This window comes from Pleuronectes platessa, chromosome 5 (genome assembly GCF_947347685.1).
Source record: "Pleuronectes platessa chromosome 5, fPlePla1.1, whole genome shotgun sequence".
Lineage (NCBI taxonomy): Eukaryota > Metazoa > Chordata > Actinopteri > Pleuronectiformes > Pleuronectidae > Pleuronectes > Pleuronectes platessa.
This window is the reverse complement of record NC_070630.1, coordinates 28,935,137-28,954,377: the sequence shown is the minus strand read 5'-3', so window position 1 is coordinate 28,954,377 and position 19,241 is coordinate 28,935,137. Positions and strand designations below refer to the sequence as shown.

The window sequence follows — 19,241 nt, the reverse complement described above, 5'->3', positions numbered from 1 at the left end:
ATTGATTATGCCCATCCCTAAGATACACACACACACACAGACATAGACAAAGGGATCATGGAGGGCTACAGCTCTGGAGGCTAACACTGCTGCAACTTTTGCGGCAAAATGCACTTAAAACCTCGGGTATGAGTTTATTTTAAAGCGAGCTGCTGGTGACCAGGACAGGTTCGTGCAGCTCGGGGTGCGTGGAGCAAATCTGTACGGGCCACAAAAGTTATAAGGCGCAGCTCTCTCTCTCCCCCCCTCCTCCTCCTCCGCGTTGCCGCCCGGGCATCCCAGGAGAGGCTGTCCACTGAGCGAGTGCACAAGAACGGGTACAATTCAGCCGGAGACTGGGGGGGGGGGAGGGGGCTCCTGGAACACGTTCCGGTGCTATTTTCTAACAAAGCTCCACTAGTTGTGGAGCAACTAGGGCGACACAAACACACAGAAGCTACGACTCGGGTTAGCCTCCGAGAGCATTGTTTCTCCACACCGGACCCGAAATGGGATCTCCCCCCCCACCTCCCAGTCCGATGCTTCCCGGGTGGGGTGCCACATATCCCTGCAATACTGCTGTAAATACGTGCACAAGCAACCATTCCAGAAAGTGCTGCAACTTTAAACACAAACTAGCAGCAAGTTAGCGTTAGCTCCCCACAAACAGCTGTTTTCTATTTATACCTGCAGCTTCTACCAGGGCGACACACAAACACAGAAGCTAGCGTTAGCTGGCTGCTGCTACCCGTAAACAAACACCGACACGTCCCTGGAACAAACGCTCGTAACTTACCCCGACCGCAGGCTCTGCTTCTCGGCCAACCCTCAGCCTCTCCCCCTGCTCCCCGGCTGGTTAGCGTCCCCCCTCGGCTAGCTTCCCAGCTAACACTCGCCGCCCCGAGCTGAGGAGGTGGCTGTGGCTCGTAATTTACACCGGTCTCCTCCTCTGCCAGATCTCCGCCTCCTAGGGGAGGGCTATGCCATGTAGACTGACTGTGACGTCAATTCTGGTGGTAATCCCATTCGACAAACTCTAGCGTATAGTTTCTGACATAGAGGAACCACAACAAATCGCGGGAGTAGTTTTTTCCGGAGTCTTTAGGACCGTAGACATGCCAGATACCCAAATTAACGTGTAGAAGCACTACAAAAGTGGAATTTTCATAATATGTCCCCTTTAAACCATCATCTCGTAAATATTTTAACAGGACAATTTCTTCAGGATCTATAGCTCGGATTAACAATAGGTAAACTCCCTGAAAATGAAATTAGAGCGAGTCATTACAATATTTGACTGACTTCAAGTGACAGGGGGGGAAGAAGTGCTCAAATCTCGTCAGTAAAAGTAGTAATGCGAAACTGTAGTAATAAAGTAAAGTGAAAGTCATGTAAAGTATAGCTTCATCAAGATTATATTTAAGTAAAATACTTGAGTTACTGTACTTAGTTATTTTCCTTTGCCAACCAATACAGAGGTTTGAGTTCATTGATACAGATTTCCACATCTTTCTAAAGCATCATAGCTTATTGTTACTGAACCTTCGTACATTTTCACCCACAGGGATATGAGTCTATATATGACCACATTTTGAGAAATCACATTGACCAGTAAACTCCGGTAAACTATATCACATCAGCAGTGTTTAGGTTGAAAAATATCATCACTGTCTGTACTTGTGTGGTTGAATATCAAATTCAGTATCTTAAAGGTCAAGTGTTAAGGCCAATGTATGCTTCTCCGTTTTGACGGACACGGACAGATAGGACCGCCTTCTCCAACGTGGAACGCCCTCTCCGGGCCTCTCCACGGCTCCTCGGAGAGCTTTTCGTGCAGCTCTCATTTTTCTAACTACACGTCGAAAAGGCAGAGAGCCCACGGATAGCCCTTGGCTGTGATTGGTCCGCTAACGCCAGCATTTCGGGACCTCAAACTTCCTGTTCCATTCCCTACATCACAATAAACCAAAATCACAACTACGACTCTATGATTAATGTGACAAGTGTGTTAAGCCAGCGGCGTTGTCCGGCTGACGGTGGCTGGTTAGAGCACTTACGGCATGTGTGTACGGTCACACACGGTTATAACGAACTTTCATAACGGGGCTAGTGGGCTAGCCACCATGCTAACTGCGGTGGGAACAGCGCAAAAACCCGCTGACTTTAATCCCACGGCTGTCATGACACTGTTTCTCAAACACCGTCAGGTTAGAAGCAAACACTTGGTAGTAGTTAGTATCGGGTGTCCCTGCTGACTGTGTGTGGAAGCTGGGGGGAAGCTAGCTGCCTCCGTGTAGCTTCAAGCTGTTGCAGCTGTTGAATTAGCAACGCAGTTTGGAAACAGGACCGGGGAACCGCTGCGTTAAGACACGATAACATAAGCATTTTGACCCGCTGGGTGTCACTTTATTTCAGCAAAAACTGTCGCGTCATCAACATCCTTTTTCTGTTAGTTGCCATCGTTCACTGTGTGTGAGGAGCCAGGAGGACGTAAATAAACCAGCGTGGACTTCTTCTATATACCTCATGAGGTAAGCTTCTCTAAGCTCGACTTCCGTTGCGCCATCTACTGTTCTGGCGGTGAATTGTTTTTACAAAAAAAAGGCTTGTAGAACTATAAATCAAAAAGGGTCAGTCCGAAACGGACTCGGAGAAGCATACAGAGGCCTTTAGATTTAGGTGAAAGGCATCTATTGGCAGAAAGTGCTAGTGACAGTAGGGTTATTTTCACTAGTGTGTGTTATCTAGTGAAAGTGTATGAATCGTTGTTTTCTTTATCAAAGAATGGGCCCTTTATATTTAAATACTTTATATTTAAATCTGGAGCAGGTCATTTCTACTGCAGCCGCCATGTTTTTAACAGTAGTCCAAACGGGACAAACTTTACACCTTTTGAGTCGTTATGAAAACTGAAGGCTACCAAAGGTTCTCTTTCATGTTTGAAAGGGTGGGGTGAGCTGAGGGATATTCAGCTGCAACATGAAACTTCACCACTAGATTTCACTAAATTGTACACAATGAACCTTTGAAAAAAATCTGCGGAATTAATTGGTAGCAGTGTTAATATTGGCAGCTATTTTTGATTTAGTCTTAGTCTTTCTACGAAAATGCATATTAGTTTTAGTCACATTTAGTAATTTTTATCCTTCTTAGTTTTAGTCTACTTTTAGTCGACGAAAACGAATTACATTTAAGTCTAGTTTTAGTCGACGAAAACGAATTACAGTTTTAGTCACATTTAGTAGCCACATTAAACTCCTTTTCTTCCCTTCTCAGAACCAGGGACCCTGTGTTGTGTCTACAACTGCATAATAGTCGTAGTTGCAGTACTTAGGTTGTCCATTAGATATCCCTACCAGCATAGGTCTATAGCAGGGGTCGGCAACCTTTACTTTCAAAAGAGTAATTTTGCCCCATCCTCCCCCAAATAAAATTTGTCTGGAGCCGCAAAACATATTGATTTACAAAGCGAATAAAGTTTTATATAGAGTTATACTATACTAAACTATAGTTTGTTGCATTTACGAAATTATAGAACGACAATAAAGACAACTCTGGACATTTTATTGCTATTTGTACCTGTTACAACAAAGGAAAACACAGAACGCTTATGAAGAGAAGAAAATACACAGGCAAGTGTCGGGATACTTTGAAATAAATTAAACACAGAACTTTGTAGGGCTATTTGAGTCCTCCTCGTGTTTGTGGGAAATGTATGAAATAAGAAGTACCCTATTTTGAAATATATAAAAACATATAGCTGCAGCCTAATAGCTTAAAAATATATATTTAGTTTTAAATGTGAAAACAAAAAGTGAGAGCAGGTCAGGCTGGAGGCGGACACAGATACTGAAGCTCGGTAGAAACCAACTGCAGCTTCTGATCAAGAAGCTGCTGCGCTGATCTCTGAGCAGCTGAGACCAGAGAAACTCTGTGTTTTCACTGTTTCCATAGTTAAGAAGCAGCCGGCTCTGATCTCACTGTCTCTTTGAGCGAGTGAGCGGGGCGGTGCGCTATCTGGGGCGCACACACACAGACACACACTCGCCCGCTCTTGATACTTCATGACAGCCTGATACGATGATGTTTAAAAAAATTATGTGACTTAGTCAACAACCAACATTTTCGTCTCGTCTTGTCTAGTCAACGAAAGTTAAAATAGATTTAGTCATAGTTTTTATTTTCAAAGATATTTTCGTCTTCGTCTCGTCTTAGTCATGGTAAAAAGATCATTAACAAATATTTTTCGTCATAGTTTTCCTCAACGTTGTTGAGGAAATATTATTTTGCAAAGCACTGGAAGGTAGGCCTACAGGAAGAGACATTTTTAAAGTTTTAGATGACGACATAGTCTCAAAAGGACTTGGACTCGAATGGTCACCCCGGTTATAATGACCGATGTAAACTCCCTCGGGATGTAATAAGGTTGGCATCTGATCTTGAGGTGCTCCAGGTCCGGAGAACAGCCCTAAGCAGTGTTAATTTCGTTGACGAAAACTATGTCGAAAAATATTTGTTAACGATCTTTTTACCATGACTAAGACGAGACGAAGACGTAACGAAAACAGATCTTTGAAAATAAAAACTATGACTAAATATATATTAACTTTCGTTGACGAGACTAGACGAAAATGTTGTTGGCTGACTAAGTCACAATAATTATCATATACAGGCGATAATTATCGTATCAGGCCGTCATGAAGTACCAGGAGCGGGCGAGTGTGTGTGCTGGTCCCGGCACTCCGCCCCCTGCCCCCACTCACTCGCTCAGAGACACACTGAGATCAGAGCTTGTTCACGTGAAGCAGCCGGTCACTGACTCACCGAGTTTCTCTGGTCTCAGCTGCTCAGAGATCAGCGCCGCAGTTTCTTGATCAGAGCAGAAACTGCAGTTGGTTTCTACCAAGCTTCAGTTTCTGTGTCCGCCTCAAGTCTGACCTGCTCTCACTTTTTGTTTTCACATTTCGCCAACTAAAATATATTAGGATGCAGCTATAGGTTTTCTATTTATTTCAAAATAGGGTACTTCTTATTTCATACATTATCCACAAATATGGGGAGAACTCAAATAGCCCTACATAGTTCTGTGTTTAATTTATTTCAAAGTAGGCCTACACTTGCGTGTGTATTTTCTTGCGTTTGGTGTTTTCCTTTGTTGTACCAGGTAAAAATAGCAAAAAAAATGTCAACAATTTTCTTTGTTGTAGTTCTATAATTTCATAAACGCAACAAGCTATAGTTTAGTATAGTGTCAATTTAAATAAAATTTTATTAGCTTTGTTATCAAATATGTTTTGCGGTTCCAGACAAATTTTATTTAGGGGAAGAGGGGACAAAATGGCTCATTTGATAGTAAAGGTTGCCGACCCCTGCTATAGACCTATGCTAGGAGGGATATCTAATGGACAACCCAAGTACTGCAAGCTAGACTAGTATGCAGTTGTAGACACAACACAAAGGGTCCCTGGGACGGAGAAGGGAAGAAAGGGAGTTTAATGTGGCTATTTAATGTGACTAAAACTAGACTAAAATGTAATTAGTTTTCGTCGACTAAAACTAGACTGAAACTAAGAAGGATAAAAATGACTAAATATGACTAAAACTAATATGCATTTTCATCTAAAGACTAAGACTAAGTGTAACTCCCTCCCAAGCACAGTCAGTCTCTCCCTCATCTTTGCTACGCTGCCATCTGCCACTGACAGGATAGAGCTCAGCTGAGAGTCCCAGTTCATGTCTGTCTCGTTGGCTGCATGCTCTAAAAAGGAATCTTCTTATCTTCTCGTATACAACTTAACATAAGTCCTTATCATCTTTTAAAGGCATTAATATCTCTCTTATTCAACAAACTTAGACATGTGTGTAGCTACAGCTGCTTGCTTCTCTCTCTTCTTCGTGGTTCTTCTCCGTGTTTCTTCTTCGTGTTTCTTCTCAAACAAGCAGCTCAGCGGAGGCTTCAAAATAAAAGTCTTATCTCTAATTACACAGTAATGCTATATACAAATACAAAATATACATTGGAAAACAACATATTAAAGTAATATAGTGGCAACAGTTACACTAAAGACTAAATCAAAAAATAGCTGCCAAAATTAACACTGGCCCGAAGAAATAATTTCCACGTCAGAGCACCACAGATTGTTCACCATGCAGCAGACACCTCCTCCCTTGCTCTTCCTCGAGTTCGTTGTAAGTTCCTGGTGGTCCATGGAGACCCACTTAGGAACAATGGCGGCATCCGGGATCGCGGGTCGAGCCAAGTCCCAGTGAAAACAATCACGTTACAAAATGTAATGTCCTGTTGAAAAGCCATCCTGCTACGAAGTTCGTCCAGCTTGTTATCCAGAGACTGAACATTAGCAAGAAGAATACTTGGTAGTGGAGGCCGGTTCTCACGTTTCCTCAGCCGGACTAGGATGCAGGCCCGTGACCCTTGTTTCTTTCGTCGCCTCTGTGCTTCAGGTAAGACGGGTACCTGTGTACGAACCTTATCCTTTCACTACTGGGATCCCTGAATGTTCCGTCCTGGGTCCTCTCTTCTTCTCTCTGACCACCAACTCTCTCTGCAATGTCATTCACTCGCATGGCTTTTCCTTCCACGCTGATGACACCCGACTAATCCCCTCTTTTCCCCAATCTGAAACACAGGAGGCAGCACAAATCTCTGCCTGTCTTACTGACATCTCTCAGTGGATGTCTGCACAAGACCTGAAAATCCACCTCGACAAAACCCAACTACTTTCCTTTCCAGGGAAAGGCTCTCTGTCCTATGACCTGACTATTAACTTTGAAACTCTGTGTTAACCCCTAATCAGACTGCTAGGATTCTGGGTGTGACACTCGACAGGCAACTCTCCCTTACTGCCAACATTACTGTAACAACAAGTTCCTGTAGATTCATGCTGTACAACATCGGGAGAATACTTCCCCTTGTCACTCAGACGGCGGCGCAGGTTCTGGTCCAGGCTCTGGTCATCTCACACCAAGTTATTGTAACTTCCTCCTGGCTCGTCTACCTGCTGGTGCCATCCAACCTCTGCAGCTCATTCAGAATGCAGCAGTTTCTACCTACCTAAGTTCACTCACACTACTTCAATCCTCCACTCCCTTCGGTTACCAGTGGCTGCCCGCATCCATTTCAAAACATGAGTTCTTGCGTACCGTGCTGTGAACGGATCCAGCCCAGTCTACATCAGGACATGGTCAAACCTTACACCCCAGTCCGTCATTTCCGCTCTGCATCTGCCAATCAGCTTGCTGCTCCCTCAGTGTGAGCTAGCCACTCAGAAAAATCAGGACTCTTTGATGTCATGGCTCATAAATGGTGGAACGAGCTTGCCATTGGACAGCAGAAAGTCTACACATCTCCCGCCACAGGCTAAAGACACAACTCTTCCGACTGTACCTTGGATAAAAAATAAATAAATAAAAAAACACTATATATATTTAGTAGCACTTATATGGCACTTACAGATAGCACTTTGTAGTTTGGCTTTCTTGAAGCAAATTGTACTTAGATTTTTACTGTTCTGGGTTTGTATCCTCATTGTTGTTGTCAATAATTGTAAGTCGCTTTGGATAGAAGTGTCAGCTAAATGAAATGTAATGTTCAGAGAGAGAGAGAGAGAACCTAGTGCCAATCATCTGAAGTTATTTACTTTAACTTTTAATAGCTGATAATTACAGCCTTTGTGATGTTTCTTGTATGGCTACTGTATTTCCTTGTTTGTAACATATATTTAAGAGATAAATATTTGACCTATGCTGAAAGAACATTGTCTCTGTATAGTCTGCTGCGTGGCACGCAGAGAAAATCAGCTAGATCTCATATCTCAGAAGAGCAGCGTGACTTAAGGCCAATTTATGCTTCTCCGTTTTTACGGACACGGACAGATAAGACCGCCTTCTTTGCCGTGGAACCTCCTCTCCGGGCTCCGCGGAGAGCTTTTCGTGCAGCTCTGATTTTTCTAACTACGCGTCGGCATGGCGGAGAGCCTACGGATAGCCATTGGCTGTGATTGGTCCGCTAACGACAGTATTTCGGAACGACGTCATTTACGGACCTCAAACTTCCTGTTTCATTTCCTATATCACAATAAACCCAAACACAACTACGATTCTACGATTAATGTATTAAGCCAGCGGAGTTGTCCGGCTGACTGTGGCTGGTTAGAGCCCTGTCGGCATGTGTGTACGGTCACATACGGTTATATCAAACTTTCAAAACGGCGCAAGCGTCCCAGTCACCATGCTAACTGCAGTGGTAACTGTGAAAAAACATGCTGTCACGACTTTAATTCCACAGCTATCATGAGACTGTTTCTCAAACACCGACAGGTTAGAAGCAAATACTTGGTAGTAGTTAGTATCGGGAGTCCTGGCTGACTGTGTTTGTGGAAGCTGGGGGGGAAGCTAGCTGCCTCCGTGTAGCTTCAAGCTGTTGAATTAGCAACGCAGTTCGGAAACAAGACCGGGGAACCGCTGCGCTAAGAAACGATAACATAAGCATTTTGGCTCGCTGGGTGTCACTTTATTTTATTGAGTTGCCATCGTTCACTGTGTGAGAGGGAAGCCGGGAGCAGCTAAATAATGAACGTGGACTTCTTCTGGGAACTCATGAGGTAGGCTTCTCTAAGCTCGTCTTCCGTTGCGCCACATACTGTTCTGGCGCCGAATTGTTTTCAGCGATGGAGAACTATAAATCAAAAAGTGTCCGTCCGATCCGTCCGTCCGTAACGGACTCGGAGAAGCATACATTGGCCTTTAACCACTGCTAAACAACCGGCAGTGCAGCCGCTATGATCTTTTGAATGGATGCAACATTAAAAGCAAGCCGATCTGCGGCCCTTCTGTGGTGCAACAGCAGCCAGTGTGGCAGGCGAGAAAGTGCCCCTGGTCCTCCCTGATAACGCTACACCTGATGAACCAGGTTTAAATAACCGCAGCATTTCAAGACGTCCCTGTGTGGGCTGTATTACAGGAGGTGTCTGACATTGTTGTAATGGTGGGAGAGTAGAATACATTCCCCAGGAGGTGTAGTCCCGCTCCGACAGGTTCTCTTATGGATCTGTTGATTTGGAGAAGCGGGACATAACATTGAAACCACGCTTCATCAAAGATAACCGATCAGGAACTGAGAATACAATGTTACTTTCATTTCAATCAAACTCAGTTCCGTTAATCAAACTCTCATACACACTACTATTCTACAACTACTACTAATAACTATATATTCTCTTTATAGGCGCCTTTCAGAGCACTCAAGGTCAGCTAACATGGCAGATATGAAAACACAACAACAAAATTATCAGAAAGAACAATAAAATGAAAAAGTGCATTAAACATGTAGTTTGCAAAATCAATCAAACTGAATATGCCTATTTAAAAAGATGTGTTTTTAGATGAGATTTAAAAATGGAGAGTGATTCAATGTTACAAATGTCTGGTGGTTGAGAGTTCCAGAGGTGGGGAGCAGAGCGGCTGAAGGCTCTGGATCCTTCAGCCGCTCTGCTGAAGTTACACAGTCAAGAGGTGTAACACCAGAACAGCAAATCAAGTCCAGAATATGTCCTTTGGAGTGAGTGGGAAAAGCAAGTGTTGCTTTAATTCAAAGCTGTCAAGTCGAGATGTCTCTAAAATCTCCCAGCAATATTTTGGTAGGGGAGAGTGAGCATATATGGGTGAGGAAAGTAACAAATTAATTAAAAAAGTCCTTATTTAGCTTGGGTGGACGATAAACAATTGCGATTTTAACTTCTGATTAGTGTTGGTATATAATTCGTCTGTCCTGATTCTGAGGCAGCGTAGGTAAAATGATAGTAGCAGAAAACGCAATACATTTTCAAACCTCTACGATACATATACCATACCATATAATTTATAAACCACACCATGAAGCGTGAAATACTATACCATACAATACCATTCCAGATTCTATTAAAAGCTAAAGAGATAAAGTTAATCCAAATCTAATAGATTTGATAAAATAATACTTTCAAAGGAGGAGTGTGTTGTATGGATAAAGTATTCTATTACCAGTATATGTTCTTTAAAATCAACAAAAAACATGTCAAAGGTAACCTAGGTGGGAATGGGAGCTTTTTGATAATCTATTGGTACAAGCAAAGTACATTGTCCCAACGATGCTGCAATTCTGGGAATTTATACTGTGCCGAAGTTTATATGAACGTGTCTCTTATAAGAACTAGGAAGGTGTGACAATGTTTTCTTTCAATCAGTGGTTCTCTCCATTCAATAGTTATCCAGTGCAAATAAAGTTTGAACTCGAATTATCATAAGAAGAAGACAGCAACGAAGAAGAAATCAATAGTGAAGATGTGACTTAAGTCTCAACAACTCATGTGCAGACAGGGACACTATGGGCTACTACAATATTTATGCCTGGTTACAGAAACAGAAGTTACTTGCGTGGGTAACGCACGCAAGTACGCAAGCGGCATGCAAGGGGCTCTTGAGCGTACCCCTTCTTGCATGTCTCTGAAAATGCAGAATTGGCTGATCTGAATATACAAGAATATTCAGCACAGAGGCGGTGACACGCACATACATGAGCAAACCCACATGCACATATGTCTAGGGCTTATAAAGTTTGTCTATGAAATATGTTTCTATTAGCTCCTCAGTGATTATTAACTTTCCATTGATGCAGCAGCATAGTCACAGGGGCAGTGACATCATTACGTGTCCTTGATGGAGAAGCAGCACAGAGTGACCTGCTGAGGAGTTCAACACATGTGTGTGCAAGAGAGAGACAGACAGTATGTGTGTGTGTGTCCAGAGAAGGGAGAAGAGTGCACTTACTACATAGAGCAATGATGTGGCTGCTGTCTTCATGGACAAATTTCTTAGTCACTGCTTCCTCCATAATCTGCTTTACCTGCACAAAAAAAACTCAATTTGTTAGAGTGTCAACAATCAGTGCCATTGTCTTTAATGAAGTTGTCACCGTCATTATTGCTTCTGTACAGGAAAAGTGCCTTGATTTAGAAGTCAGCATATTAAGATACAAGATATCATCAAAGGAAATGAGTCAGAAAAGTAAATGTCCTTTGGTGTCGCCCTTCATGTTTAAATGACAAGTGGTGGAGAAACACCATAGTAATAAGCACTTTGCAACAAAGCCACAGATAAAATGTTGAATTACATGTGCTGCCAAGTCCTCCTCTCTTACTTCTCACCATGTAAGGCTAGTGGACAAAATGAAAAACATAATGATGATTTGCTTTTACACTTAACAGAAAAATCTAAATGGAATTGATTAATGCTAGAATGAAAGTCTTCACCTCAATCTATCCACCAAAGTTACATGTGTCCAACAGTGGCTTTAAAGATGTGATAATGTTATTTACGTAACAGTAGCGATGACAGCAGCCGCTTTCAAAGTTAGTAACAATAACTAGGGTTGCTCGGTTAATCCAAACTACTATAATCGAGTTGAAATGATTATTTGGCATTTTTTTCTAAAGAGACGCGCATGCGTCCGGCGTTATTTAAAAACAGCGCGAGTGGAAAATGGCAAAGGGAGGGCAGCCCCGTTCGATCGACAAAAAGGGTAGAAAAGGTTCTCTTGTATGGGAACACTTGTACACACAATGTAGCGGCCGTGCCACGTCCATTCTCTAGCGCGCTGCCGCCTGGCTGTTGAAACCGTACCCACATTTCTAAGGGCACATATTAATAATCGTTTGAATAATCGTGATTTCGATATTGTCCAAAATAATCGTGATTATGATTTTTTCCATAATCGAGCAGCCCTAACAATAACCGTAATTTGACTTATAATAATGATAGTTGGTTGGGCAGTACAGGTCAGAGTCCTGCACCGGTCCAGTTTTGCAAACCCCCCCCCCCCCCCCCCCACCCTCACCAGCAAACCTCAGAACCGAAAGAAACTTTCATCGCTAGTCCAAAAAAATAACAGCCACCGAATATTCTTGTTCTCATCCGCTATTTGCCTGCATTTAGTTCACTTTTACCCGTGCCCGTGAATTAACATCTATTTTAGGTACACCTTACACATTGTTATTCGAGGATACCCGTCGGGTACCCGCCCCGATGCAGGACTCTGGTACAGGTTGATCTGAGCATATTATAGGGCTGTGCTCAAAAAATCTATATGGCGATATATCGTGACGTCATCATGCATGTATTGATACGGCATCAAATGCTGTGACGGCCGTCTTGAAAACGAAACTTTACCTATGGTGCAGTTCACAATAATGCCAATAGGTAGCAGTATAGGCAAAAACAGCACACGTCTAGCGTGGCCTAGGGGACAAGAAGGTTGCCGGTTCGAATCCCACTCTTTCCCATCTGCATGCCCAAGTATCCTTGGCAAGATACTGAACCCCCTAAAATGGCCCCTCATAAATGTTGAGTGTTCTAAAAATGTAAGTCGCTTTGGATAAAAGCGTCAGCTAAATTCAAAACAAATAAGGAAGAAACACCGGAAAAACTGGCAGAGTTATTGCACGTGAAATGCTTTGACCACAGTCTGAATTTGGCCGGTCAATGCGCACTCGAGACGCCCACTGTTTCTTATTTACTCTCCACTGAGGTGTAGAAGAATGCCGAGGAGTTGTGGATCTTAACTGAAGCGGACCTGGCCTGGCCTGTGCTGAAGAAGAGGCTAAAGCCCTGAAGCCGCTAAAAGTTGCAGCACTCGTAATGTCCGAAGAAAAGACTCCTACACTGTGTGTTATAGCACCGCTGCAGGCCCAGCTGTGCAGCTGCGCTCATGCCCAAGCAACAGACTCGGCTTACGAAGGACATTAAAAACACCGTATCCGGGGATCTTGGGAAGAGATACGTGAGCGTCAGATCCTTTCTGTGTATCGCCTTTTTTTTATTGGGATTAGAAAGATATTTACTTTATTTTACTTTTAAGATCTTTTAATGGAAAGAATTTTAAGTATTATGAGTAGTGCAATCCCCGATGACTTCGGCTTTGCTGTTATATGGAATAATAAAGAACAGCTGTTGAAGTAAATTCTCTGCTAGACATGGTCATTATTCAAAAGCAACCTGTATCGTCACACGTATTGTATCGTGAAGTTGTAGGCAATACCCAGCCCTACCGTAGACTCAGTCTTTTCCACTCAAACTAGTGAAGCATGGGAACAAGATCTTTGGCTTAAGACAGAGGATTAGCAATGTGGTAAAAATTCTTGAGTCCACAACTCCTCCAACTGTGCATTGGCTGATTGGATGCAAACTCATACACAGAATTTAGTACATTAAGACAGTGATGCCTGTAACAGATGTTGCCAGTCCCCTGCCAACTGGTACACATGTTCTGGTCATGCCCAAAATGGACACATTTTTGGTCTAAAGTATTGGACACATTTCAAATGTGATAGAAAGAGGATGTGGATCTACCACATCCTCTATTTGGTATCCAATCTAAAACAAATAACTCTCAGCTGAAGTGGAAAATCCCATGGCCTTCTGCACCCTTGTGGCCAGGCGTCCAATTCTTTTAAACTGGAAGAACGTTTTGCCCCTATCTTATGATCGATGGCTCTAAGAGGTTCTGCATGATCTAACGCTGGAGAGGTTAAGGTTTTCTCTTTGAGGCTCCCTGAAGAAATTTGACATTTGGAACCCTTTATTGTCTATTATCGACTCTCTGAATGTGGTACCTGAGGAGTTGGATGGCTGAGCACTGAGACAGGTTTTTTTTCCAGCTTTTAATTATTGATTTAATTTAACAGTTTTTTGTTTTGTTTGTTTTTCTTTTCCTCTGTGCATTTTTGCCCTTTTATGCCCTGTTTATCACCCTGAGATGCGTGGCAATAACAACAAAAACACGAGCATTGTTTCTTGGCCTTTCTCTTGTATCTTGTTCTGTACCTTTGCATGGCTAAAGAATGGTTTGATAAAGAAAAACAAGTAAATGACAGGAAATTTGGTTCCCAGTAATTAAAATGTTTAGTTGATCGAAGATTTAACTTTAAATAGGTCAATATTCAATACTTAAGATCAGCTGAATGAGCATACACCACTTTCAGTTCAGTGTGAACTCTCCAGTGAGCTTTCATTCTTCTTTTTAATGCTCTCATACAGAGACTGACCCCCACCCTCAGAGAGAAGTGCAATTAGATCTACACACAATATATGCATACATAGAGCTGTAACTCTACCCAATTAAATTATATTATAATTTATGTTTATTGGTTTGTTGTCAAATGAAAGCAGGTTACTTAAAACAAGGCTAGGACAACGCCAGGCTGAGAGTGTCTCTATTGAGCCGTCTATTCCTTTAACTTTCACCAGTCTTCATGTTTGGGTAGTAACAATTATTATTTTCAAATTGTTTTCTTCAGCTCCTTGATTTTTCAATGTATACCTTCTCCATGTGAAATGGCTTTTACTTCTTCAAACAAGCAATACAAAACAATGGCTTGCCAGTCGAGCCTTCTGGGTGCTGCCATATGAATTTATTAAACAAATTCATATTGGTCTCTTCAAGAGGCAAACTTCCAGTGAAGTTTAATTCAGCTGGCAGGGATATTTGAGCATCTAGGAGATCACTAAATCTCTAAATGATTATCATATATCTGTGTGAAAGATGGAGCATTAAAGAGAGAAGAGAGGGTCCAGTTAAGAGGAAGAAACAGAGAAAAAGAGGAAAGTAAATTAGGACAAATTCAGTGACAGGGTTCCCACGGTACCTGGAAAACATGTAAAAACATGGAATTTATTTTTTCATTTTCCAGGTTTGGAAAAGTCATGGAAACTGAGCAAAAGTGAACACTTACATGGAAATTGAAACAGTTATCCTGGAAAATTGTATTGGATGATGTGTAAAATAGTAATAAAATGAAACTATTGAGCACAGAATTAAGATAAGTTTATAAAAACCCTTTACATGTGAACAGCTCTTACTGTAGATAGAAATGGATGATCCCATGTTGTGGAACATGCTCTTGGCATCCTATCTGGTGTATTGGATGTTGGAATTTGATGAGGCAACCTGGTGATATGGACTTTAAAAGTATAGTTTCGGATTGGTGGACTTCGGGAATAATAACCGAGAAACATTACTTGCGATCTCAATAGAAGGGTCAAATACATGCATTTCCCAGCCAACACGGGAGCCTTGACATCTACAGTGAAACTTCTTATGCAAGTTTATCCTCAAATGTAAGAAGCTGTGTTTCAACTGTGTGATAAACCTGGGTTTATCAACGTTAGTTAGTAACCTGTGCAATCTTGCTAGCTAGCAAGCTGCAACTTGCTAGCTTCAGCTTACACTAGAATTGTTGACGTAATTTTGACCTTGCTTTTCAAATACTAGAACTATGTTCGATCCCCATATGTATTTCACTCATTGACTTTTCCTAAAACCGTGTTATTCACCACATTTAGGGGAGTTTGTTTTGAATTTGGATTCATTAATGATGGTTAGCAATGCTAGCTAACTACCAATACATTTTCACATTAGGCTGTGACATTACTTCTATACTAGTTGACATGACCAGTCTAGTCTTGATCAATTTTGTAACATTCATTCTTATATCTACTTTTAGCTATTTTGTGATTATTCGTTTTTTCTTTAAAAAAATGATACTACTAAATAGGAACATTTGGGGTGAGACATTTTTTAGGTTGCTGTACTGAGGAACCACAGGGGAACCAGCCTTATGTTTTTCCTTTTAGGTTCATTAGTTTGATTTACAAAAGCTTTTACAGAGTAAGGGTAGGCATATTACCTCTTCTACGTAAGACTCATAATCTCAAATGTGTGATGCATTACAGGAGTGAGTGACAATGACACGCTGTAGATTCAGGATGAGGAAGAGAAGAGGGGAGAAGATGAAAGAGGAGGATACAAGAGTAGAGGATGACAGAGGAAAAGGGAGAAGAGTGGAGAGGAGTTGAGAAGAGTAGGAAGAGAAGACAGGAGCGGATACGAGAGGGGAGGTGTGGAGAGAAGAGGACAGGATGAGATAGGAGAGGAGTGGAAGAGAGAACAAATATCAATCCCATTGCTCATGTGTCTCAAAGTTCCCGTTCAATAAATTGTTGTTCATCTACAGATTGTTGCATTATTTCATGCATTGATATATCAATAAGACATAATCTCTAAGCATTTACAATGTAGACTTGACTGGCACATCTTTTAAATCAAGTTAGTAGTCAGGTGTCCTAGGGGGTTGTGTTTGTGAGGGGAGGGGGGCGCGGAAAGCTTCAGGGGCCTTTAGATCATTACTTAATATGGTACCTGGAAAATCAGGAGGTAGCATGGATTTTTTTTTCAAGGCAAGCGTGGGAACCCTGAGTGAAGAATCAAATCGATTTTGATTTCACATGATGTCCTATACAGTCCTGCACACCATTATCGGCACCCATCGACATTAAAATAAAGGGAGAGAAGAGAAAACAGGTACAAAGAGAAATGGTAATCATATTTAAAGGTATATTTTGTTATTATTTCTGTAATTCCATAAATGACCTCCTGTTGTCTTGGTTGTTGTCTTCACACGTAATTAAACAAGATCTAAGACAGAGGGCCATCATCAAAATCAATCAGAGGTCCTTTTGAAAACCAAGGTAATAGATGATGGATCTCCCATTTGAATGGACAATATGGTACATTCTTATTTTACAGAGATCATATTGTTTATGAAAAAGGGTTTTACTGTGAGTGCATTTGATAAACTATATTATGCATTGGGCAGAAGTTATAAGAAGGACATTCTTACATAATTAAGGTGTTGTGCAATAGTAGTAGTAGAATTGACGTTGGCTAATTATTAATAATCATGAGAAATGATTATTAAAATAGAAATTATTTATTAAAAATAATTAAAAATTATAAAGCTAGTAATTAAGAATAGTAAAATAATTAATGAAAACAATAAAATTATCAATTAAGAATGAAACAATCTGTAATTAATGCTTATCGTTGCGGGGCACCACCCTGGTTACAGGGACCAACGAGTCAAACTATAGTTATCAGTCTCAAGTGATAAAAGTTAAATTAATAATCTGAATATTTAATATTAATGATTATATAATAAACCATGAAGGGTTTTAAGTTCGAGCACAGGCTATAGTAATCCAGCTGCATTCACATACACATGTACAAATAATCACAGAAATACAAATACTTTAATTACAAAAGTATTTATTCAAAAGGGGAAATAAAGTTAATGTTATTTCAATGATTCTTCATTTAACAAACTCCAATATTTCAAAGAAGGCAACAGCAGCAGCAGCACTTATCACAATGGTCACACATGTAATACTGAGTATCTATAGGCGACCCCTCAGCCTCCGGTGGGACCCGCACAGAGCTGGGAGTGGATGGGAGCCGGACATCCAGCTGGCCCGCCGCATTGGCGGAGAGAGAGTTTAAACTGCTGCTGCTCCACTGACAATAACAACGCCGCAATCATACACTTAAAAAATGCAATACAAACCGGAAGTATTCCAAGTATTCAGAATACGTTACTCAGATTAGTTAATGTAATGGAATACGTTACAGATTACATTTTTAGGCATGTATTCTGTATTCTGTAACGAAATACGTTTTGAAAGTATCCTTCCCAACACTGAATATAGCCTATAGGCATATAAACGTCGGTTCGTCTTTCTTTCTTTGATTCTTTAATTGTAAGCCTTTTGTCACGCTTCTGCTCCTTTTTCAATAATTCTCTACATCGTGTAGGTCCAGGCCAAACGAAAAGGAGAGCATTTTAAGACGTCTGTTGATTTAGAACTTTTTATTTAATTATTTCTGTATCTGCCGACGATGATTGATACACCGGTGGCCATGACTGATCAAAGCGAAACACAAGATGGTCTATCTGTTCAAACAGTCATTTTTTGCCACAACTCAACTTAATCCGAAACACTAGCTAAATTGCCAAACACAAGAAAACCAAGCACAACGTATTGGGATTTATTTCCAATGCTCTGCCAACGCATGGATTTTTTTTTTAAATGCTGCGTCAACTTATCCATTCAAACATGAGAAAGACGCAAGGCATGGTTCACAAACAAAAGGTTAAAAAAAATCACAGCTGATTGGTGAAGTTATGCAAATCATATCAGTGTTACACCCCCCCCCCCCTATTTTTTTTTCTCTTCGGATCTGCATCGATCTCATTTTTAGCCTTATGCGAGCGGAGTTGACGGAAATCCGTCATAGCGACGGAAAACTTTAATCCATGTGGACTCTATGTACCAGGGGACATGATTTGGACATGAGATTTTTAATCTCATAATTAAATATTACAACTACACAGTAGAATAGATGTGCTGTCACTCACGTCACACAAAAAACTAGGACATACATTCTCACTTGCACATATTACATAAATGTATCACATTGGCCCTGCTGCAGTAAATTCGTTTTTTACACAGACTGAATTTATTGTTGCACATGCAACATGTCCTGCACAGTACTGACATATTGTTTCCTTGTGTTGCCTTTCCTTCTCTCAGTTTATGTTACTGCAGTGTGGCTCCATCCTAGTCAGCTGTTGTTAGGTGTCATTTCTGAGGTAATTATGTATGCCTTAGTGGAGTTGGTGGAAGAGGAAAAGGTGACAGCAGAATCTGATGGAGGAGTTAGTGGAGTTAGTATTGATCTTATTTTACATGTCTCTTACATACCTCTGCAGCAGCTTTCACACAAAACTGAATAATTTACACATGTTGGGGCCGAATGCAGACATTGGGGCCGAAGTTTTACACAAAGGGTCATTCAGGACATTCCTAATACGGACTAAGAGACCCCACTAAAACTCGAGACCTGGCGGGCTTGGACCTCCACTTAGGTCCAAGCCCGCCCACTGAGGTAAAACCCTGACATTCCATTGGCTGATGGAATGTCACTGAACCCCCCTAGCCCCCTCCGAGGGGGCAGACACCACTCAGGTAATAAGAGGAGCTGCAGTTCAGAAATCGTTGCTTTTCCCCATCCACCTAAGATAGAGCTGACCTCTCCAGTTATGATCCGGCGGCCTTAAGGGGGCGAATTCAACAGACGTTTGTTTTATTTTCATTTTCTTTATTTTTATCTTAAGTCAACGTTTTTTTTTTTAAAGACTATTTTTGTTACTTTAACTTGAAAAGATCGCAACAGGAAGTTCACTCGCAGGCCGAGATTACAGACTCTTTCCACACGATTGCCCCAGATAGCGCACCGGTCCCGAGGCTCCGCCCCCCGCCCCGCTCACTCGCTCAGAGACACAGGATCAGAGCTCGTTCACGTGAAGGAGCCGCTCATT

At 41.5% G+C, this 19,241-nt stretch overlaps 1 protein-coding gene across 1 annotated transcript in view; it reads right to left on the bottom strand.

Moving 5' to 3' along the window:
- Positions 1 to 19,241, bottom strand: part of sgsm2 (small G protein signaling modulator 2) — a 114,997-nt gene that overhangs the window by 80,370 nt on the left and 15,386 nt on the right. The window contains exon 2 of the mRNA XM_053422163.1: positions 10,801 to 10,876. Within this exon, the coding sequence (XP_053278138.1) occupies positions 10,801 to 10,876 (76 nt within the window). The remainder of the gene's footprint in view (positions 1 to 10,800; positions 10,877 to 19,241) is intronic.